The sequence below is a fragment of the Centropristis striata genome, chromosome 14 (assembly GCF_030273125.1).
Source record: "Centropristis striata isolate RG_2023a ecotype Rhode Island chromosome 14, C.striata_1.0, whole genome shotgun sequence".
NCBI classification, from domain to species: domain Eukaryota; kingdom Metazoa; phylum Chordata; class Actinopteri; order Perciformes; family Serranidae; genus Centropristis; species Centropristis striata.
Window position 1 is genome coordinate 16488644 of NC_081530.1, and position 24344 is coordinate 16512987.

General features: G+C 39.1%; 1 protein-coding gene across 1 annotated transcript in view; it reads left to right on the top strand.

Annotated features, from left to right (window-relative positions):
• The window catches only part of pvrl2l (PVR cell adhesion molecule related 2 like), a 369773-nt gene extending 346159 nt beyond the window's left edge, over positions 1–23614 (top strand). The window contains exons 7-10 of the mRNA XM_059350685.1: positions 11110–11239; positions 13653–13710; positions 18704–18799; positions 21624–23614. Of these exons, the coding sequence (XP_059206668.1) occupies positions 11110–11239; positions 13653–13710; positions 18704–18799; positions 21624–21830 (491 nt within the window). The 3' untranslated portion in view covers positions 21831–23614. The remainder of the gene's footprint in view (positions 1–11109; positions 11240–13652; positions 13711–18703; positions 18800–21623) is intronic.
• Positions 23615–24344: the final 730 nt, after the last annotated feature.

Consider the following 24344-nt stretch of genomic DNA (forward strand, 5'->3'; position numbering starts at 1 on the left):
TTTCTTTTTTTAATAAAAGTCTCCTTCAGATAATAGCCTGCCCCTATTATTAGCCGGGTCCCAAACTGATTTTTTATTAATAGAAGCCCCGGATACTATTTGAGGAAAAACGGTAACTAAACTTAACCCAGTAGTTTTGGAGCCATTTCACAACTTTAAATTGAACAGCCATTTATGTCCTTTTTGGAGTCACTGGCAAACAACTTTTTCTGTTATTTAGGTATGAGGATGTGTTGATAATGTAGAATACAGCAGTAGCCTTATGGCTATATCATTATCTCTCTGCTATAACAACTGAAATTTCCATTGGAATAAAGTGGTTTTTGTCCTGATGGGTTGAAGTGGATATTGTGCCTGAGTGACTCATCAGCTGTGTTCACATCTATGCTGTTACTGTTGGATTTTTGGTCCTCAACTTATGTGAGAGACTCTCAGCTGTCAAAGTTAGTCTACCTTTGTCTGATCAAATTATTTATAATACAAGTTAGAGTATTCCCAGAAGTAAGACTAATACCTGGTGGCCCAAAATAGATGATACCTCTGTGCATATATTCACAAGTCCACTCTTTCTGTAGAACAAATACAGTTTGGCCTAAATTTGACTCTTCCAGGTTTATGTTTCCACTCTGTGACATGTGATGCAGAATAATAATGAGTGTTGTGAGAATAACAACAATGACCTTAAATTCCTGAATATTACAAGCAACCTTTTAGTAGGGTACTTGTGTTTCTGTCTACGGTGCATGAATCTGTGTGTGTGTGTGTGTGTGTGTGTGTGTGTGTGTGTGTGTGTGTGTGTGTGACAGAGTGGTATTTTCTCTCTTTTTTCACCAAATATGTGTTTTTTATCCATGTTGTGTATCACAGAGAGACAGTTAAGTGCAGGCCTTGGGCACAATGTGTTTCTCTGATGGCTAATACAGCCCACACATTGGAGCGTTTGATAAGAGAGAGCAATGGAGCGCTTTAGACAGGGATTGTTGTTTCAATTTCATTTAAATTGCATGTGATACAGTAGCAATTTCTCACCACTTGAGTGTCACTTAGATAATAGCATTATGGCTACAGATTTGGGGTGTTTTGCTACCAGTCGATGGAGTGAGAAATGGACAGAAACAGAACGAGCTAAGCAGGAGTGGAGGGCTGCTGTAGTGTGCACCAGCGAATTCCCACCCACTCGTTTTTACATCTAAAAAGCAATGCTACAATATGAAGCCCAGGCTATTGATTTAACAATATAAATGTTTGATAATTCATATAAATATTCTACTAACTCCAGCAGGAACCGGCACCAACTCGCTGATGAGGAAATCGAGCCGCATTTTAGATAAAGACAGAATCTAATGGCTGGAGGTGAATGAAAGCGAAAGGTCTGTGTGTGTGTGTGTGTGTGTGTGTGTGTGTGTGTAGCAACAGATGAGGATGTGTTGAGCCCAGGACAGACAGGAAGTGTCAGTGGGTGTGTTGACTCACCACTAAAGCAACCTGCATGTGGGAGATTTAAAAAGCTGCTGTGCTGTGGACTAACAAACGGAGAATCACTCCTGCAGCTCACAGATACATGGATAAAAAAAACACTTTTTGGTTGTTTTGCTACCCATTTTGTCACTCCGAACTTTAACTAAGAAGCTGGAAGGAAAGTTGTTCAAAGAACGCTTTTAACTCGCTTGGAACAAACAGCCAAAGGTTTGCAAAAGGTTGGAGAAAGTCTGGATTTTCTACTACTCGTATGCAAATGTTCCCCACCATACTTCCTCTATACAACCTTATTGCCAAACAAGAATGTCTATTTCATATAAATATATATATATATATATATATATATATATATATATATATATATATATAGTGTGTGTTAGACAACTGAAACCTTGGTTATAGGGAAATTTTACCAATCTTCAACTGGCCTTGTGTAATCGTAGGGCAGGTGGTTTATGCAGATGAAACATGTTTGGTTTCCTTCATGTTGCTGGAGCCCAGAGCTCCTTAATGTCCCTATTCTGTCGTTACTCGCCACACTGCAGTGACACAACTATCTACTACTTACTATATTGTTATGTTGTTATGTGGTTTGTATACATATATATATATATATACACACACACACATATATACACACAATATTTGCCTCTAAGATGTAGTGGAGTAGAAGTATAAAGTTACAGAAATGGAAATACTCAAGTACAAGTTTGACGTACAGTACTTGAGTAAATGTACTTAGTTACCTTCCACCACTGGTTTTTACATAGAATTTAATATCGTCACCCTGTTAAAATAATCACCTAATTCATTTTTTCAAGTTTTGCAGGAAACACAAAAAAACTTCACCAAAAGTGTAACATATGACATTTATTGATCATTTCACTCAAAAAGGATGTAACAATGGATGACTATTGGCATAGTAATAACACTGTGTGTAAATTATGTAACTTAGAAATAAATGACTTAGACTTATTTTTTGAACATGCCTTTGTGACTTAAGCAAGATATGGTAACACTTTATTTTGAAGGTGTCTACATAAGAGTCACACAAGCCTGTCAGAAACATGACATGACAAGTATCATGAGAATTAACGATACTTCAAAGTGTCATTAATGTTCACGACACATCCCATGTCATGTTTATGACATGCTCATGTCACTCTTATGTAGACACCTTCAAAATAAAGTGTTACCATATCTTGCTTAAGTCACAAAGGCATGTTCAAAAAATTGCCCCAGTCACATTTTATTTTTACTTAGACATAATAAATCTGCTTAACTGCAGCTTGACATAGGTCATTATCTTAAAGGGTTAAAATCACATGATCTGATCAACTGAGGATGTAGGCCATTTTACAATAGGTGGCCGGCGTCATGAGGAGATGATTTGGGCAAAAAAAAAATTGACAATAAATGACTTAGGCGTTTTTTTTAAGTGTGACGATATTTAGACACTAACAGCAGGTGGCGCTATCGTCAGTTGAGACTATATGCTGCAGCTTCACTTGTCAGAGCCCAGATCAGCGGCTTCCTGTTGCAATGGCGGCTGCGACATTTCTGCTACTAAGCAACTTTTAATCGCTTATGAAGACACTTTTTCAAAAGCTGACTCTGAAAGCAAAGCTATGAATTCAATAACTAGAGCCCAGTAGACCGATTTGGATTAGAGTATTTTGTACCTTTCCTCCTACTTGGAGAACTCGGCTGGTCAGACTGATCTGTGGACAAAAACGTGTGACTTAAAGCATAAGTGAGTGGATACAAAAGAGATAATTAACATATTTGCGTTGCACCTTTCATACAAAGAATGCAGCTCAAGTGCTTTACAAAAGTGATGTATGGATCGGCCCCTGACGCAAACTAAAATACGTGCGTAAAATTGTGCGTTAAGTTGCGCATAAACCATCAACCAGAATTCATCATTTTCCATTTGAGAGACCTGCACCTACATGGGCATCTCACTCCCCTTTGTCAGTCCCTACAGGCTCGTTGTGCAGAATAGTATCACTCAGATTGTTACATATATTATTGGATTGTTATATTTGATGCACTTATGTGAGCAGCATCTTACTGTTACTGCTAATTTTAACTACTGAATATGGGGTTATGTGGCTTATTTAATAAAAATGCATAATCATTTTAAATTTATCATGTTTTTTTTTTATCTCGACCTGAAAAGTAACTTAAGCTGTCAGCTAAATGCAGTGGAGTAAAAAGTAAAAAATATTTGCCTCAAAATGTAGCAGTAGAAGTATGAAGTTACATAAAATCAATAATAAACTCAAGTAAAAATACAACTAGCTTGAGTCAATGTACTTAGTTACATTGACACTAGTTCCAGTGAAACCAAAAGTCAACATTATAATTTAAAGGTTACATAATGTAACGTTTTATATCACATTTCTTTCTGTAATCTATGTAACTTCTGTAATTATCTCAAATCATGCAGCAGTTATTTTACACCAAACTATGTTTTCCTAAGACTAACCATGTACTTTTGTTGCCTAAACCTAACAAAATTGTCAGATTTAACACCTAATATTATCAGATATAAAATATCAGTTACTTTTCCAAATATTACTTATCAGAACCCATATCTTTATCCCCCTCCTCCCTCCTCCTCCTCTTCCCCCCTCCACCCTCCTCCCTCCTTATACCTCTTCCTCCCTCCTCTTCTTCCATCCTCCTCCTCCTCTTGAAAAGTTGAAAATCCATCGACTCTTCTTCTCTCAGCTCTCTGACCAATCAGGTTCCACATCCTCCTCCTCCTCCTCCTCCCTCTACTCTTCCTCCCTCCTCTTCCTCCATTGCCTCCCTCTTCCTTCCCCTCTTCCTCCTCTTCCTACCTTCTCTTCCTCCTCCTTCTCTCCCTCCCCCTTCTCCTCTTCCTGCCTCCCCCTCCTCCTCCCTCCTCACTCCTTCTACTCTACCTCCCTTCCCCTCTTCCTCCCTCCTTCTCTTCCTCCATCTTCCCCCTCCTGTTCCTCCCTCCTCCTCCGTCTTCCTCCTCATCCTCCTCCTTCCTCCTCTTCCTCCTCTCCCTCTTCCTATATAACACCTAATATTACCTATAAATACTTAACAATATCAGTTACTTTTCCAAATATGTATCTGTTACTTTTCCGAACCCACACCTTTAGATCTGCATAGATTTAATCCACTACACAGCACTTTCTTTTGCAAGAAAATCCATCTGTTAAGTTCCTATATGACCCGTTTCTGTCAAGCAATTTAGCATTTAATGCTCTTTAGCAGACCCTCAACTGTCCGTTTATGGACTCACTGTGGTGCTGCAGCAGGATGAATATAGGAGAAACACTCCAATGGATATTTTATGGGGTTTTCAGATGCATTAAAAAATTTACTTTGTTGGCCTGGCGGGGGTTGACCTTCACTATAATCGGTAAAAAACACTGATTTGCATGCAAACTCCTACTAAGATCAGAATAACCTCTGTTGTGTTTGACTTGTGAGACATTATCCTGTTAAACCTCGCCTGATAAGTTCCACCAGGTCATTTCCCAATGCGCTCCATTATCTTTTTCCTTCTGAAACCTGTTGGCAGGAAGAAACCTGTCAAGTGTTTTAAACCTTTTAAAAAAAACAACCAACCAAGCAAAATCCCGAAAGCAGATTGCAAACATAGCATTCACAAAGTGTGTTCTGCTCTCATTTATTCTGACCCTGTGCTCCGTGTAATCTTGGCTCTCAGAGTGATAACAGCTTGGGTGCTCATTCAAAAGTTTTATTATTAATACACTTTCATTATTATGTAAGTTAATTTCTCTTCTGTGTCCACACACACCATCTGGCATTTCCTGCCCTTTTTAAAATCTTTATTTGTGAGGCTTCCTGGTGGGTGGGTGTTGAAATGAAACAAACTGATCCTGTAATTACATTATTTATGGTGAAAATGAATGCATCTTTTTTCCTAATACGCAGCTCAACTTTTCCAGCAGCCATTTGTTCACATTTCTGAGATTCCTTTCAGGTTTCTGCTCATAGAACAGGTGGATGAAAAGGTTTCCATTGTTGCATCGTGCGGTTTAGTACCTGAGGTCTTCTGCAGCTGTGTTTGATGCTTTCTGGAGCTAATGAGTGTGAGAGTTGTGAGTTTGTTCTCTGTGAGGTTGTTAACACCAGTTTTAAATCAAAGTCAGAAATCCATCGACTCTTCTTCTCTCAGCTCTCTGACCAATCAGCTTCCACATCCTCCTCCCCTTCCTCTCTCTTCTCCTCTTCCTCCCTTTCTCTCCTCTTCCTCCCTCCTATTTCTCCTCTTCCTCCCTCCCCCTCCTCTTTCTCCTCTTCCTCCTCTTCCGCCCTCCCTCCTCTTCCTCCCGCCTCCTCCTTCTCCTCCTCCCTCTCCTCTTCCTCCTCATCTTCCTCATCATCTTCCCTCCTCCTTCTCTTGCTCCCTCCTCCTCTTCCTCCCTCTTCCTACTTTTACCCTCCTCCCCCTCTTCCTCCTCTTCCCTTGTCCTCCTCCTCTTCCTCCTTATCCTCTTTCTTCTCTTCCTCCCTCCTTCTCCTCTCTCCTCTTCCTCCCTTTCTTTCCTCCTCTTCCTCCTCCCTCTCCTCTTCCTCCCTCCTCCTCCTCCTCTTCCTCCCTCCTTCCATGTCCTCCGTGTGGCGTTCCTCATGCAGCACTGTGACTCATTGTTTATTGAAAAGACGGTTTTGTTATCGACCACAAACATCAACGACAAACATGGCCAGTGTAAACCTCGATAACACCATGGCACATATCAAATGAGCTTCTTGCATACACACACACACACACACACACACACACACATACACATACACACTCACACACAGGGGAGAGGAAGGGATTGCTTCACTCCACTTGCTTCTGTGTGTTTGTGCAGCTCCAGCTGTGAGGAAAGGCCAGTGTCACTCTCTGTTTCTCTCCCTCCTCCCTCCATCTGTCTCTCCATTGTGTATTCCTTCTGTTTTCTCTCCCCACCTTCAATCCATCCTTCCCTCCTCGCCTCCCTCCCTCCATCCCTCTTTCCTCCATCTTCATCTCTCCCTCCATCTCTCCTTTGTTTTCATATCTTCTCCCTCTTTCCTTTTCCATTATCTTCCCTCTCTCCATCCTCGCTGTGCGTTTGTGATCATACATAATCAAAACTTGCTCCCTCTTCTGTTTGTGACTATTGTGGCAGACGTGATAACTAAACTCACACACACACACACACACACACACACAACATGGCCCGTATCCCAGAGTATTTACCAAAATATCTATCTATCTATCTATCTATCTATCTATCTATCTATCTATCTATCTATCTATCTATCTATCTATCTATCCTTGAAGACTGTAAGCTTGGAACAGAACTCCACCTTCTGGCGAGGAGAAGGAAATGCAGACAGTCTTTCTCTGTAATCAAACACATTGTATTTTCAGGAACTCTCCTGCTTCTCTATATTTTCTCACTTATCTCTTGTAGTATCTACCTATGCATTGGTGTTTTTTTATTTATCTACATCTTTAACTTCTGTGACCACCCAAATACAAAGGATGTTAACTCTCTGAGACCCTCATAGAGCCATTTTTGGGGCTGAAATAGCTTTAGATGCTACATAGAAGTTGTGTGCAGCATTAACTTGAGGTTCAGGTCAGTACTGTGAGTCAAGCTTTACTAGCCTCAGATCTGTAACAAACTTTTTGTGTAGAATGGTTTTATGATGGATGTCTGTGAAGGCCCCCCATTTATGTCTGTTGGAGCATTTTGGGGTTTGATTCCATTTCCTACACAGATTTGGTGCTAAAGTTAACCATTTCTGACCACTTGAGAATTGAGATAAATGGTAAAAGATTCCTCCAGAGTACCACATTTAGACACAAAGAGCTTGAGCAACACCAAGAAAACCCATGCTGTGATTGTGTGGTATAATTATGGTGTAAAAAATGTCTGCAATTTGGAGAATTCTGCAAGAATTGCTTCTTTTGGCAATTAGATTGCAGGCTTTTCTGTTCTGGAAACTGCTGAGAAACCAACTTATTGTCAATATAGATATTTTAGGCTCATATTAAACACATTTTCATTCTTATACCTTCAGGTCAGAGGTCAGGAGTATGGAAGAATTATCCTATCTTTATTCAAGAGCGTAGATTTTCAGTTTGAGAGCATAATTTGTCTTTCTCGTGCTCAGATTTGTTCTCCTCATGCTCACATTTTGCGCTCGCACTCAGATTTCTGCTGCTTTCTTTCAAAATGTGTGCGTACACTTAAAAATCACATGCTTGTGCTCACATTTCTTCTTCTTGGACACAAACATTTAGCTTGCACTCAAATATGTCCTTTGCGTGCTCAAATCTAAAGTCTAAGCGCTCAGATCTCAACTCTGTGCTCTCAAAACGTTTGTGCTCGCACTCAGAACACGCACGTCCTCTCAGGTTGAGGTGTCTGCTCAGACTGAACGATGTCCCGCCCTGCGCTTAAAATAGTGTGTTTCACCAGCCAATAGGGAGACAGCTAGATTGTGGCCCCGTCTTGGGTGCGTTCCCTCGACTTTTTGAGCGCTCCGTAGGGGCGGGTGTATGGTCTGTTTGTAAAACTGCTTCTCTCTTAAAATACACCAATTTACCATATAAGCCAGCTATTTGAATCGTCACCTATTTAAGATGCAGCATATTTATGTAGAATTAATCTTAAGTAGTCCTAAAAAGAGTTATCGTAGTTTAGATTATATATATATATATATTTTTTTTTTTTAATTATTAGCATGCAGCAAGAGTGCAGTGGACGGGATGCGAACCGGCGTCCCATGGTTTAAAATGCAACAGATGATAGTGTCCTTTACCACTGGACTATCATGACACCACTGTACAGGTGAAAAAAACAAACATATATATATATATCAAAAAATAATAATAAAAAATATATATATATATAATCTAAACTACGATAACTCTTTTTAGGACTACTTAAGATTAATTCTACATAAATATGCTGCGTCTTAAATAGGTGACGATTCAAATAGCTGGCTAATATGGTAAATTGGTGTATTTTAAGAGAGAAGCAGTTTTACAAACAGACCATGTACCTGCCCCTACGGAGCGCTCAAAAAGGCGAGGGAACGCACCCAAGACGGGGCCACAATCTAGCTGTCTCCCTATTGGCTGGTGAAACACACTATTTTAAGCGCAGGGCGGGACATCGTTCAGTCTGAGCAGACACCTCAACCTGAGAGGACGTGCGTGTTCTGAGTGCGAGCACAAACGTTTTGGGAGCGCAGAGTTGAGATCTGAGCGCGTAGACTTTAGATTTGAGCGCGCACAGGACATATTTGAGTGCGAGCAAAATGTTTGTGTCCAAGAAGAAGAAATATGAGCACAAGCATGTGATTTTTAAGTGCACGCACACATTTTGAAAGAAAGCAGCAGAAATCTGAGTGCGAGCGCAAAATGTGAGCATGAGGAGAACAAATCTGAGCACGAGAAAGACAAATTATGCTCTCAAACTGAAAATCTACACTCTTGAATAAAGATAGGATAATTCTTCCATACAGGAGACACCTTTGAAAATGGCAATGTCAGTGTCTCCCTTGCAGTAATTTAGGTTATTACTTATATTATTATTGTATTGAACAATCAATTCTTTCATTGAACAACAAAAACATGAATGTTGAGTTAAATATTACTCATATTCAAGTGTACTTGCATGAAATCTGGTTGTTTTAGTCAAGATTATGCTAAAATACATTTTCCCCAACTATATTTAAGTTCCCTGTTAACCCTCTGGAGTCCATCTATTTATTGAAAATGCATGTTTTATTTGCAGTAATAACTTTCTTTATACATGATATGTAGACAATCTGAGAAAGCCAGTTGAAAGTGCAATCATAGGAGCTTCATGGGAGCTTTCACAGTACCATTTATGTTTCTAGACCATTTTTACAATGTGAATTTTCTTTTTACAATGAAAACTCTTACTATTTTTGATGCATGCAAACAGACTGTTTTGTATTTTTATTATTATTATTATTATTATTTTTTGCTGTTTTTCTCTGTGTGTAAATGGTTAAAAAAAAAATCAAAAATGCTACATTTCCATAGAAACCTGTGTCTTTTGTTTGTATTTTGGGTTCCTGGCAGCTTTATACTTTGTTAATTAAAATAAAATGAAAAATCAGACTGATAGCCAAGTGTTTGTCGACAGAAAAGAGCCATGCATGTGATGTAAGGACAGACTGAAAGATGCTAAACAGAGACAGAAATTAATGCATAGGAAGTTGACAAATTTGAACCAAAATCTCCTGGACTTCAGAGGTTTAAGGACCAACCTTCAATTTTGTAAATTCCCTGTTTATTCCAGTTTATTCCCATAAATTCTGGTTTATTCCTTTGGAAAGTTTCCAACTTTAAACATTCTGGAATTTGGCAACCCTAGTACACAGATCTCACTGTTAACAGTTTATAAGGACTATTTCTTTTGTAGAAATGTTGCAACCTGGACCTCTTTATTCACTTTCTGTATCCAGATGTTTCTTCTGGTCCCTTCATGCTGGTGGTTCCTTGGCTGTAAAGCGTGAGGTTTATATCACTTCTGGTAGATTAGGAAAACGTTCTTTGCAACAAAGTGTCTTTTTGTGTGATGCAAATGTGTTTTTAAATGTATTAAATGACATTTTGATGATTCTCCATGCTGTAATTTGAACAGAGGCTCACACTACTGTACGTACAGCTGCTGTAGTACAGATATTTTTCTTCTTGCAGCAAAAAATTGGCCTCATTTTAGGGGAATGATCATACAACCATCAGCTAAATGTATGTAGTAAAGCTAAATGAGTGCAAATCATAGGGGTAATTATCCTTTTATCATCTCCGTATCAAACGCAGTGGAGTGCTTTTACTTGGGCGGCAGTGATGAAATATGATTTCCTGACAGAAAGGACCAAACAACCTGCAGAAATAATTCAACCCTCTCTTTGTTGTTTCTGCCAAAATCCCTGTTAGAGTCGATGATTGTGCAGAAGCATGCGCGGCGGTAGTAGTGTGCAGCTGCTGTCAGCCTGTGTGTTTTTTCTCGCTTTTTCTTTCAAATAAAAGCACTACTGTAATGAGAGGCTTTTACAGTCAATTTAGATGCCTCGCAGCCCTCCGGAAATCATAAATAGGCTCTTAATTGAAGGGAGATGTCGAGGTCAGCGTGAGTCTCAGCTGATGTGAAGCTGTAAAGATTTATGGCATTCATGAGCGTTTCGCACACAACAGAGAGCTCGAGCTGCTTTCATTTTACAAGATCTCATATTGAATTCTTTATGCTAATGTGACTGTGCTTCACTATAAAACATATGCAGGGTGACACTGAATAGAAACTTGACTTGTGAATACCTGCCTCCATGTTATCTTTCCTCTGGGGATTTCTTATGACGCTTCATTGTACTGCTATTCTATTAGAACTCAATATAGGTTTGTTTTATATATCTTTGCTCGGCTCCAGTTAATGAAATACTGCCGGAACGCACAGCTACAGACTATTTTTCCGACAGCAGAGCAAATAAAAATACAAATATAGCAAGTGAGCTGCATTAAAGTGCCAGAAGCAGTCAAATGAAATTGAAATGAATCGGTAATAATAAAAGTTTCTCTCTGTGTTTTTTTTTTTTCAGAAGAGGAGAGGCAAAAGACTCCGGGCCCTTCCTCAGGCGCCGTCATCGGAGGGATCCTCGGAGCCCTCGTCTTCATCGGCGTCATCATCGGCATCATCTTCTTCATCCGCAGGCGCCAGGAGGACGGAGAGTAAGTCTTCATTAGCAACACTGCATCTACTTGATCGTTTATTCAACCTCCTGAGCAAAATTAATCTCCCCTTCCAGGATTAAGGCTCATTAAAACTTATTACATGTCACGAGGGGACCCGGCAGAAGTAGCTCGGTCACAAATCCTGACCTGAAGTTTACAGCGTGACGCCGCCTGCAGATTTCACTCTGTGCAGCTCTTCCCTCTGGGCTGCAGCAGCAAATAGGAATTTATTAAACCTCCCTGTTTTAATTCCACTTTAAGAGGTGATTTTTCCCAAACAGAGACTTCTTGAGGAGCAACAGGGTGTACAGTAAATTAGCAAACACACAGTCATTGTTTCCGAGAGGTTAATTAAACACACACACGTTCTGGATGTTGCACACGTGTTGCTCCAATCTGCCGCCACTTCACCGGCAGAATAACATGATGAACTTCCATTCAACCAGAGTTCAGGGCTAAAGCAGCATTATAGAAATGGTTCACATGCCAGCCTCATAATTCATAAAATAACTCCTGGTCAGAAATTACTGGAGAATTACATTCCTATAAGCCTGGAACCATAATTTGTTTCCAGCCTCTAAAAGATTCCTGTTATAGCTGATGTAGAGTTCATGCTGAAGACTCAGTATGCTGTCAGAGAGAGAGAGACAGTGTTCTTAGTGTGTTAGGGATTTGTTTAAGCACTGACCTTTTATTTCAAGCCTGTGAAAAGCTCACATCTGAACATCTGAGCTGTACGTTCGAAACGGATACAACCAGCTTCTATGTTAACTGGCTTTATGAAATCTAAAAAATGTAAATCACAGTTAGGAACTTTATCATTACTGTGCCACAGGGGTCTCTCAATTAAACAATAACAAAATACTTTTTGTTTGGTGACATTAGCTGTCTTTCCATCAACAAATTTCTATGCGCATTTTGAAGATTCGCATGAGAAAAGCTTGATGGAAACACAAAAATTCAATTAAAATTTTTTTTAAAAGGGTATAAAAGTTTTTTCGCTCGATTGAGGTGGTTTTTGTCTTCTTTTTTTTTTAAAGTAAATGCGCTAAACAGGAAATGTAAACTCTTTTTCTAAATAAGTTCCGATGTAGCAAACATTTAACTGATATGACTGATCAGCTGTTTCCTCTGACATGTAAGAACAATTATAAGTTCAATTTAATCAAATTTTTGAAGACATATTTTCTCTCCTGGGTGGCCAAAGTTGTCTGATTACCAGCTCTTTTTTAATATTTTTTTTCCTCTCTTGCTCAATCTCTCTTCTGTGTTGATTGTTCCAAAGGTTTTTACTGGGAGCCGAATTACCCGCAGAGGTCTCCTCCTCTCTAAAATAACAGACCCGCTGATTAAAGCCGGTAAAAAAGCTAAATAAAGAAGTTTCATGTTAAAAATCTGTGTTTCTTCTATGCTGTTCTGCATGGAGGGGCTACGAGCCAAGCTGCCACAAAGATATTCTCAACTTGTTTCTCTGAAAACAAGTTTATTTTATATACTTAAAATATAGAGTTAGAAACAACTTCATTTTAAAAGTTTGACATGAAAATATGCCGAGACGAGAATGAAGATAGATTCATCAGAAACTGTAGACAGAAATGAGCAGAGACGAGCCGTGTGTGCTGGTTAAATCTGCAGTTTGCAGTTAGTGAAGGCTTCTCATGATGTCTTTCTGCACATTGTGACCAACATATTAATGATGCTTTTGCAAATCCCAGAGCTGCTGTGTGTGAGTGTCACATATTGTAGTCTACATACAAGGTCTCCTGTTCAACTAGTGTCTGTTTTCATTCTTTACCTTTGATACAGATTTATCTACCAGCCAAATGCAAATCTACAAATGATTCATAGTGCAAAACCCTTTAAAGCAGGGGTCTCAAATTCAAATTACTTGGGGGCCGCTGGAGGCAGTATCAAAATGACCAAAAAATACACAGAATTACCAAAAAAGACACAAAATGACCCCAAAAAAAGACACAAAATTACCAAAAAAAGACACAAAATAACCAAAAAAGACACAAAACGACCCAAAAAAGACACAAAATACCCCAAAAAGACACAAAATGACAGACAAAAACAATTACTGTTACAGTTATTGTTATATAGCATTCTGAAAATGTAAGAGTGCTTAAAACTATTTTTAAAAAGTGCTAAAAGCCGATTATATTACATTTTAAGTCTGTTTATAATGCATTCAAGATGTGGCTCTAGAGAAAATATTACCATTTAGCATTAAAATATTAATGACGAGTGGATTGAATTCAGACACAATGGGATGTCTTCAGAGCTCAGCATTTAAAGGTTTTCTCTCTCTGTGCTTTCACAGTTGCCCAACTTGTTTCTTTGTTTATTACAAAAAGAAATGTGATGCCGTAACGAAGCAGCACGTTATCTCTGTCTCTTCTGCACACAGGGGCCCCCCCAAGCACAAGCCCCCTCCCCCTGTGAAGGCCGGCAGCTCGACGGAGATGGTGAGTGGTCGGCACAAATTCAAATCAATCTTTATTGTCACTGTGATTATATTCCACACACACACACAGATACACACCCGCAGTCCATTTGGGCAGCCATAATGGAGCTAATGGCTATTGATTGGAGATCTGAGTCTGCCTATGTGTGTCGAAATAATTAGCTCGGTTTGTAAAGAGCTCCATTAGAGCCCTCCTCTCCTCCTCGCCCTCCTCCTCTGCATTTTATTCCACCCTTCGATCACACTTTGTTGTGCTCGTAACACATTATGTAATGAGACTAAAACTCTGCAATTTTATGTTGATTAGATGTATAAAAGATGTTTAAATGCCCGTTAATGCCCAGCTGAAATGGGGTTCACAGGGTTCAACAGGGAAAGTTTATTAAACGTCTGTGCGGTGTCTTACAGAGCACCATCTGTGGAACGTGATTAAAATAAAGCATCACCCCTCCCGCGCTATCTCTACGTCCAGATCAGGCCTTGAGTCTTTGAGGGCAAGTTTAAGTCACAAAGTTTTACAAACAAAGTGCAAGTCGACTGTAAGTCATCAGGTCCCCGCACGCAGAATTTTAAAAGCACCGTCTTCTAAATTACATTTATATGATACTAAATAGTTTTTTCAATTATGTTGTGATTAAAAAATGTAATCCTTGGATGGATTATGTTCAGAGGCAACTTTCTTCTTAATTAAACGAAGCTCCTTAGTTGGACTGTGACACCAGAGAACTGGGTCCACCTCCTGAGTCCTGCCTGAAGGCCACAAAAACAATTTGTGGTTAAAGTGAGAATAAAGTTCATAAGCTTCTCATTCCCAGGTCATCAAATACCGACACTTTTTCAAGGCAATATTAGACACTCAGAACAGGTGCTCCACAACTGCTGATGCAGCAGAAAGTTTGCTTAGGGAAGAGGACAAGGAACTTGAAGATGTTCATGTCTCATGTAAAACCAAAAGTCAACTCGTCTTGACTACATAACTTCTTTTATGTAACAAATGTATTTATTTTAACCCAAACCACGATCTTTTTACCAAACTTTGCCAAGTAGTTTCGTTTAAATTCTTAAAGGCTTATACATACTCCACCAATCAAGGAGGAAAGAACAAGGACAAAGTTAGTTCCGGCCAGGACATTCCATACTTTACAACAGCATTTCCCAAATATTTTAGCCGTGCACCCCCTTCTATGTCCCAACCGGGTTGACACACCCCCAATCCCCCACACCTTAAAAAAATATATATGCAATAAGCTTTTTTATAGCCATAATAAAGGCGGCATGTTTAATCATGCTCAAATGACCAGAACACACATGTAATTAAATAATCACTATCACAACAATGCGCTCTCACATTTGAATTCATCTGAAACACAGTTTCAATATAATGCAACAAAGTTTTGCGCAAGCTTCCACTTTTAAGAGCAAAGAGGATGATGACAGGCTCAGGATCAGAGGCAGAAAGCACATAAGTTGAGGAAAATGTTATATTTTGAGCTGCATTGAAAAAAAATTACTTCTTCCACGCTTCATTTTAAGATGTGCATTTTGAATAGCCTGCATTTATTTATTAATTGATATTACAGTTTTTGATTTTACATTTTATAAAAGAAATGTCTATTTACATGTCTTTATTCTGTGGGGGGAAAAATGTTATTGTGTAATTATCAGACCGCCATTACATTTTCCATCTCGTGCACCCCCTAGCGGCAGCTCGTGCACCACACTTTGAGAATCCCTGGTTTACAAGAAACTCCTCATAGGGCCCTCCCACTGCAGCACACGTCAAGTCAAATTTCTGACCAATCACACAATAATTGTCGAACACCACAGAAGAAAAAAGTTCTGCCCAGATGATGCGTCAAGAACTGACATCATTCTGTTCTTGCAGCCCGGAGAGAACCATGTTGTTAAAACTGAGACTGTCGTGTTGTAGACTTTTAGTGTCTCGCTTGCTGTGCATGCTGCAAAATATTAATCTCACAGACAGGAAATGGAATTAAATGTCCAGATTAGGGGTTGAAGTTGTTGTTGGAGTTTGAACTTTCCGGGGATTTTTGAACGGATTATCAGTTTCACAAGTTTCCGTTCGAACAAGTAACCAAAATGAAGCTTCGAATTGTGATATTTCTTCAAAATCACTTTATTCCACGTCTCTTTTTTTTCCAAAAATAAACCGTCAAACAATAAGGCACAAGCTCTGGACCTTGCCAATTTGCCTTTTAAAATTGAAAATAATAAGTTTTCCTATCTAGGTATCTCAGTTACAAGAAAGCACCAAGATCTATTCCAAGAGAACGTAATCATGTTTTAAATCAAACCAAACAAATATTAGCACAGTGGTCACCCATGTCATTATCTCTTGTCGGTCGTATCAACTGATGACCATTTTACCAAAATTTCTGTACCTTTTCCAGGCCCTACCTCTCTTTATCCCTGTATCCTTCTTCCGACATCTCGATTCAGTTATTTCTTCATATGTGTGGCAGGGTAAACGACCACGTTTGAACAAGAACCACCTGCAAAAAACCAAGGCTTCTGGAGGTCTCGGTCTTCCAAACTTTCGCTTCTATTATTGGGCTGCTAACTTGCGCTGTCTTGCGTTTTGGTCTTTTTACTACAGCCAACCTGACTGCCCTGACTGGGTAGCGATGGAGATACAGTCGGATGATAATATGTCACTTCTTGCATTCCTCGGATCCCCACTCCCACTTCCCTCACTCAAATTTATAAAAAATCCGGTGGTTAAACATTCTTTAAAAATCTGGGCACAATTTAGGAAATATTTTGGATTCCACAGTTTCTCTCTCCTGAGCCCCATTGCATCAAACCATCTATTTAAACCATCCTGCCAGGATTCTGTTTTTAATGAATGGCACAGGAAGGGTATCATGCACTTTAAAGACCTGTTCATAGACAACAGCTTGGCGTCTTTTGAGCAGCTAAGTGAAAAATTCAGTCTCCCAAAGTCTAATTTTTTCAGATATCTTCAAGCAAGGCATTTTGTTCTTTCTCATTTATTTGGCTCTTCAATATCAACAGATCTCACCATTGTTGATAGAGTCCTCTCTATAAATCCACTTAAAAAAAAGTTAATTTCAGCTCTTTACAACATGGTATTGGATCTTAGGCGCGCCTCCACGGACAGGCTTAGAACAGCATGGGAGGAAGACTTGGGTCTCCCTTTATCAGAGGACACTTGGACTTCCATACTCAAACTGGTTAACTCAACCTCCCTCTGTGCACGTCACAGCTTAATTCAGTTCAAAGTGGTGCACAGGGCTCATATCTCAAAAGCAAAACTATCCTCTATGTACCCTGATATCAGCCCACATTGTATCAAATGCGGTTTTGCTGAGGCTTCACTCATTCACATGTACTGGTCCTGTTCGAGCCTTACCAACTATTGGAGGGAAATTTTCCATACACTTTCTCGGGTGTTAGGCATCAGGTTGGAACCAAACCCGTTGATCACTATTTTTGGGTTCGTGGAGGCAGAGGTGGAGTTATCCAAAGAAAAACAACGTACTATATCCTTTGTCTCCCTGCTAGCTAGACGACTGATCCTGCTCAGGTGGAGAGATGCCTCTTCTCCAAGTCATGCACAATGGCTAGAAGAAATCATGTCCTGCTTAAAATTGGAGAAGGTTAGATACTCGCTAAAGCAATCAAGTGGGAGATTTCAGAAAACGTGGGGTCCTTTTCTTAATGCGTTCCAGACTCTGTGAAGACTGCCATTAGATGCAGCTTAGCAAAGCTAAGTACTCTGCTTATTTTTAGCGAAGGCTTTAGATGTGGCAATGTGCTCATATTATTGTAGTGTATTGGCAAGTGACTAGGGAGGGGTTATTTTACATATGAAGATTTTATTTCCTTCTTTTCGGTAAATGTAAATGTTTTTTTTGTTTGTTTTCTGTTTGTTTGTTTTCTGTGTTTTGTTTCTCTTTAAGTTATATTACCCAATTCATATCTATCTGGACACATTGGTGCTAATTGTTGTACTCATGTCTACCCCATGTCTCTGTAATTACCATTCAGCATTGCACTTTTGTTAAACTGAAAATCCTTCAATAAACAGATTTTGATTTAAAAATAAACCGTGAAATAAATACATCCTGATAAAAACAAAAAATTCTGCACTTCTTGATTACGCTGTGAAGTCTTGATTGATTCTGCTGAGACAAACGTCACATGACAAATATTCACTCAAAATCGGACAGAATTGAGGCTGTTTACACAGAGGAGAGGACAGGTGAGGTTGTAAGTAGTTCAATATGTATAGCATGTCGAGACCCAAGTTTTTTACTCCCAACATATTTGACACTTGTGAGTACATCAAAATCGTTGTATTTATAGATTACATTTTATTCCAATTTTAGAAAATGAATAATAATTTATTAGTGAAGTTTTAGAAAAATGGCATCACACAAATTGGGCATATCAGTGAAACTCCGCACTAATCGCCACAAAACATGATTTGATGTGAATGCATCCTAAAAGTGAGACTATATAACTTTCCCTTTGGGTCCACAAGTGGTAATTACAGGATTATTTGCCTTGATTTTCTTGAGTCTGTTGTTCTAAAGGCGTCATCATTATTTCTGACATATTAAACTTAAATTTAGTATGAAGACAGGTTGGGAAAAATCAGTGAATTTACAAATTTATGTCATGTTACACAGCTAATTAAATGTGCTAACATTTGGCGTTAGTTAGTGACTGGTCACAGCAGAAAAACTCAGGCTGCCGTGATAAAACTAATGAGCAGGAGTGCCTTATATCATCCATGAAATCAGCTACATATTTATAAGTGGAAGCGTGTTATTCTTTCTTTCAAAGGCTTCAAGATCTTTATTTATGACTCTACTCTGCAGCTCTGTTATCTTGTTAACATAAACTTATTTTTATGCATTGTTTCATGCTCTTCTTCTCTCCCCGGCTGAGTTATATTTCTCTGTTTTGTTCTCTCCCCCGCGTTGATGTGGTTTCCGTGCCTGTAGCTGAACAAGCCGTCAGAGCCTCCCACGGCCACGGAGACAGTACCTCTCAGCCCAGGAGAGGTTTACTACGAGCCCACAGGGGGAGAGCCTGTCACGGTAACTAACACAACACAAACACAAAAGCATATTTTTGCTCAGTGACACATGAGCCGCATTCTGTCACAGTGGGCTCCGTATCTGTTTGGACAGCTCCACGCGGCGTTGTGGAGACGTCATGGTGTTCCTACTTTTGTACCAATCAATCAAATGGTGTTAATATTAAGCCGTATATGATAATTAAACTGTCTAAAATTGTATTGATGTTTAACTTAACTTAAAAATGATTGTTTATATCTTAATATCCCATAATTCAGGAGTTTTATTGCTGTCAAGTAAGCTGAGTTTTATGTTATTGGATTTCAACTATAAGCAGCTACAAGGAACTTTCTTTTGTGTTGAGTTTTGTGGACAAAACAACTGTTTTTCCCAGGCTGTTGTTAGAAAACCTCATTTAACTGCAGCAGGGTGTGACAGTTACTGGTGCGTCCGTGCCTCGCTTCCCTGCAGAGGGTCTCGCAAAACAGCATGGACCACAAACATAGGTTGACCAGATCCTAACATTATTTTTTTAATCTGCAAAAACGACTGCTGCTACCGTACTCTGCTGACCTGACACACGCTGCCATGCAGTTATTTAAAGTGCTGTTTGCTTATTTGTCTGGCAGTAATCTTTAGGTTTCAGCAGGAATGCTTCCATAACATCATTTCACAGAAAAACTGAAATGCCTTTCGAGGCAGGAGCCCTGTTCATTCGTATGAAAGTTGCTCAGTGGTGCATGAAGCTGAATAAGTTTATCTTTCTGGATCTGTGGGGCCACAAAGTGAGCACAGTAATGTTTCCTTTAGCCCCGCCTCCCCACTGCTGAGGCTTGTTCACGTGAACTGATGAAGAAAATAACTCAGTTATTAGTGCATTTTACAACTTTTAGGACCTAATTATTTAATTTACTTTAATTTAAGTTTTAATACTTGAAAGTTGATGTAGAGTACTCTGCAAAAGTTTTAGGCAGGTGTGAAAAAATGCTGTAAACTAAGAATGCTTTCAAAAACAGAAAAATGTTAATAATTTATTTTTATCAATTAACAAAAGGTAAAGTGAGTGAACAGAAAAAAAATCTGAATCAGATCAATATTTGATGTGACCACCCTTTGCCTTCAAACCAGCATGAATTCCTCTAGGCATTTTTCCCACCTGCCTAAGACTTTTGTGCTGTATCTCTGTATTTCTAAACCAAAAAATATCAGCTGATTTACACACATTTCTTTCACAACTAAAGTGTCTTTTGGAAATTATGGCCACTGTCAAACTGGCTTCAAAGCTTATTTTCTCCTGGGGGCTCGGGCTTCACCCAGTTAAGTAGTTTGAAAATGTGGGACATCATCTCATGTGTGGGACGTTGGACAAGGGATGAATCTGCTGTGCAGTCCCACATAAAGTGGAACACCCAGTTACTCCAGCAGGGAGGTGTCAGTCTTGGCTCCCAGGGAGCAGACGGAGCAGCACAGAGAAGCTCCTGTGGGAGGTAGAGAGCTTCGCCTCACACTGGAGCTCCGACTACAGGTGGAAGGTTGCAGTTGAGCCAGATCTGGGTCCGTCCACAGGGGACCAACTGCTGCTGGAGGCATCACTGGAGTTTAACCCTTTGATGCACAACAACTAAAGTGACCCAACAGAGTTTTTTATGTTCTGTATCTTTGCAATAAATTATTTTCATCATTCCGAATTCCAGGTTTTCCTCAATTAGTTTGTTATGATCATACATCCTAATTTTCATGACCCATTTTTTAGCTAAGTAGCTTGCTAAGCGAACGACCTAGCTAACTTCTTGGCCAAGTATTTAGCTAAGTAGCTTGCTTAGCTAAATACTTAGCTAACTTCTTGGCTAAATAGCTAGCTACTTAGTAAAATAGTTAGCAATGTAATAATACAAAAACATTTTTTCATAAAGTATGAGAAGCAAAATGGAAATAATGATCTGTTGTTATCAAAAACAAGATATTTAAAGAATACTTGGAATATTCAATCATAAAATAAGTTGATATCAAAAGACAGAGCACAGAAACACACAGCAGCATTAAACAACATGAGAAATGAATGCGGGTCATTTTTGACCCATGTTGTGCATTAGAAGGGGGGTCAATATGTTGTGCATCAAAGGGTTAGGCAAGTTCTGGAGAACCTGCATGATTTCTTCTGATTTAGTCTAAATCTGATTTAATGGCATTGTGCCAGGTATTAGGAATAACTACATAGAAATGGTAGAAAAGTATATATATTCTTGCTGACAGTCTTGTTTGCGTACAGGCCATCTCAATATATTAGAATATCATAGAAAAGTAAATTTCCAGTAGTTCAAGTCACACAGCACCAACCAAGTATTGAGAAATAGATGGACATAGTTTTCAGAGGCCAACATTTCCGTATTAAACATACTTTTTAAAATTGGTCTTTTGTAATATTCAATATACATATTTTCAACTTTATTCTCGTAATTAATTAAATATTTATGACTTTATTCTCGTAATTGAATATTTTCAACTTTATTCTAGTAATTAATTGAATGTTTTTGACTTTATTCTTGTGATTAATTCAATATTGTTGACTTTATTCTCGTAATTTATTAAACATTTATGACTATCTCGTAACTAAATTTGTTTTTTTTCTTCTAAATGTGGCCGTAATACCCCATCATACTATTTTATCTTTATTATTCTTTTATATTCTATTCTTATTATGTTAATCTGTTTACTCTGTACTTGTGCTGCTGCAATACCTGAATTCCCCCCATGGGGGATCAATAAAGGAATATCTTACCTTCCCTTACCTTAAAATGAACATAATGTGATTTGAATCCTCATAAACGTGTCTGACCTCCTGCAGAACCTGGACGATGAGACCACCGGAGCCCTGAACGGCGGCGCCCCCCCGGTCCTGGACGACTCGGCCAAGTACGACAAAATCAACGAGCTCAAAGACCACGGCAATGACGGCCACCACGGCAACGACTTGGACCCGTCCAATCACGAGCAGCCTGCCGCCAACATCTCCCGCGGCGAGAGCTTCGTGTCCCCCGCCATGTATGTGTAGCCACGCAACCATCGAGGCACATTCACGGGCGTACGGGCAAGTTCCAGGTCACCTAAATTTGCATGAAAAGCAAAGAAGAGCACACTGGTTTCCACTCGACAAATATCTTCTATCGTATATGAAACTTTCTTTTAAACACTTAAGATTTAACCTACATAAATATCACGTTTTGTTCTTTTATTTTCTTTGCTGGGCACATTTAAATGGGTGTTATGAATGAATTGAAATGAATTATACAATGTTTTTGCTTCTCCCTATGAAAACATTTTCTTAGCAGTGTTTTTTTATTTTTATTTCTGGTGAAGCCACTTGTGATTACTGACAAATAGGAATGTAAGCAAGGATAACAAGCTTTTCTTTTGTTTGTTTTTTTACACTTGCAAGTGTTAAACACAGTTTTATTGAACCTCCAATTGCAGATATCTTGCAAAGCAACAAATAAAGAACAATATCAAAGTTTTCAATTTGAGATGCACACACAGTAGGTGATATCTAACAAGCCAGGAGGCCATATGTGCATTACATATGATGAGGCGGGCTTTTACAATATGTTAATTACATGGTTGAGAGGCGTTGCAATGTAGGTAAACTGGAACAGTCCCCTCAGCTAATTACCACACTACACTGCTCTGCCTGTGTGACGCTTGCAGATCTAAATTTCAGCCAAAAAAACAGCATTACAAGTGGATTCAGTCTGAAATATTACATGCAACATTTTGTGTCATGAACATACAATGTCCCCAGTTACTGTTTGATGTGAAGCTGCCGCTCCTCTTGGGCCGTGGAAAGAGATCTCCTCTCTAAAGTGAGGATAAAACAGTCCTCCTGTTGCAGACTACAGTGAAAAACAATTTTTTTTTAAATACCATCTTTCAGAGTACTCGTCTTCCACGGTTGGTTGGGTTTAAATTACATACCAGCTCTATTTGCTCCCAGGAAGTCCAGAGCCTGATCATCTGGCTCTCCAAGCAGCTTCAATTAGTCACTCAAGATGTTTCAAAAGTATTTCAGTTACTTATCGACCCCCCCAAAATCTAAAAAAACACAGCATTTCCCTTTCTCGTCCAGGCTGCAGTCCAATAAAGAAACATTCCACTTTATTATGTTGTCAAAAGGCCTCATCTGCACCCGGAGCGCTGGGCGGCTCGTTAGCGCTAACGAAGGGGAAGCAACATCGTTTTTGAAGCTCTGTAACCTGGCAACATTACATGATTAAGATTCCATGATTCATAATTGCAAGAGTTGGTCGGGCTGTGTGTGTGTCGGGGAGATGAAACTCGGTTTACAGCAAAGCACACACACCACAGGGTTCTTACATGCACACACACACATAAGAGCACCAATGTTTGTATTCAGTCCTCTAATAAATCACATTAATACGATGGGAAAACATTACAAGGAATGTATTTTCAGAGTGTAAAAATGCTCGGCATGTATTAGAGAAATACTGCCACTAGAGTCGTTTTAACAGATTAAAACGGTCACACACTCTGATATATGCAGAGCATTTTACATATGTAGTAATTATGCATTTGCATTTTTAGCTGATTGTCCACTTTAAAGCAAAAAAAAGAGAAAAAAGTGAGCAACAACTATGCCTGGCTGAATCAAAAATTGGTCTTCATAGATGTCAGATGGTACCAAATGATGAACAAACAGTGTAAATAGTATTGATAATATTGATGATAATATATTGTTGGTGAAATGTGTACACATAAAAAATAAACAAGTGTAGGTGTTATCAGTGCCTCTGTACAGGGGATGGAAGTTTGTTAAATGTCAAATTGAGCGCAAAAAAAAAAATGTATATTACTATTTTACTTTTCACGGGTACATTGAGGTTGTCACTTAATACTAAAAATGTTTTATTTGAATATATACAAAAAAAATATGAAATGGTGTGGATTTTACTCCTTGTTCATATTACTCTGCATGGCATGATCGGTGGCTTGTTGAAACACTTTCCCAAGGCTGCTTGCGGAATAATCTTCTCCATTTGTAAAAACATTTTTGAATGTGAAAACAAGAAAGAGAAAAAAAAAAAAGCTGTTTTATTTTATCTCCGTCTCAATGCATCTGTCCATTCACGCACACCACGAGCACAAGTCCAATTTAAGTTGAGAGAGCGGGAGGTTTTTTTTTTCTTGTTTTGTTTTTTTCGGCAGGATTCCTATTTTTGTCTTCAGCGCTGATCCCAAAATTCTTTCAGCATGAAATCACTCGATACAAAACACAAAGAGATGCAATTTTCCCTCTCCTCTATAATCTTTAGCTCATACTTTGAGACGTTAGAGGGACACAAATGTTCCTGAGGTGTAATGTTGACAGTGGGACGACAGGTTTTAGCTAACCAGGACAGTCAGGTGGTGGATACATTGCAGTAAATGGTTTGATGCTGACAGCTGGAAAAAAGTGTGCACTTATCCAAAGCGCTTTACACTACACACTTTACCCATTCACACACACATTCACACTGTGTCATACTTCATACTGGTGGCTGAGGCTACACTGGTG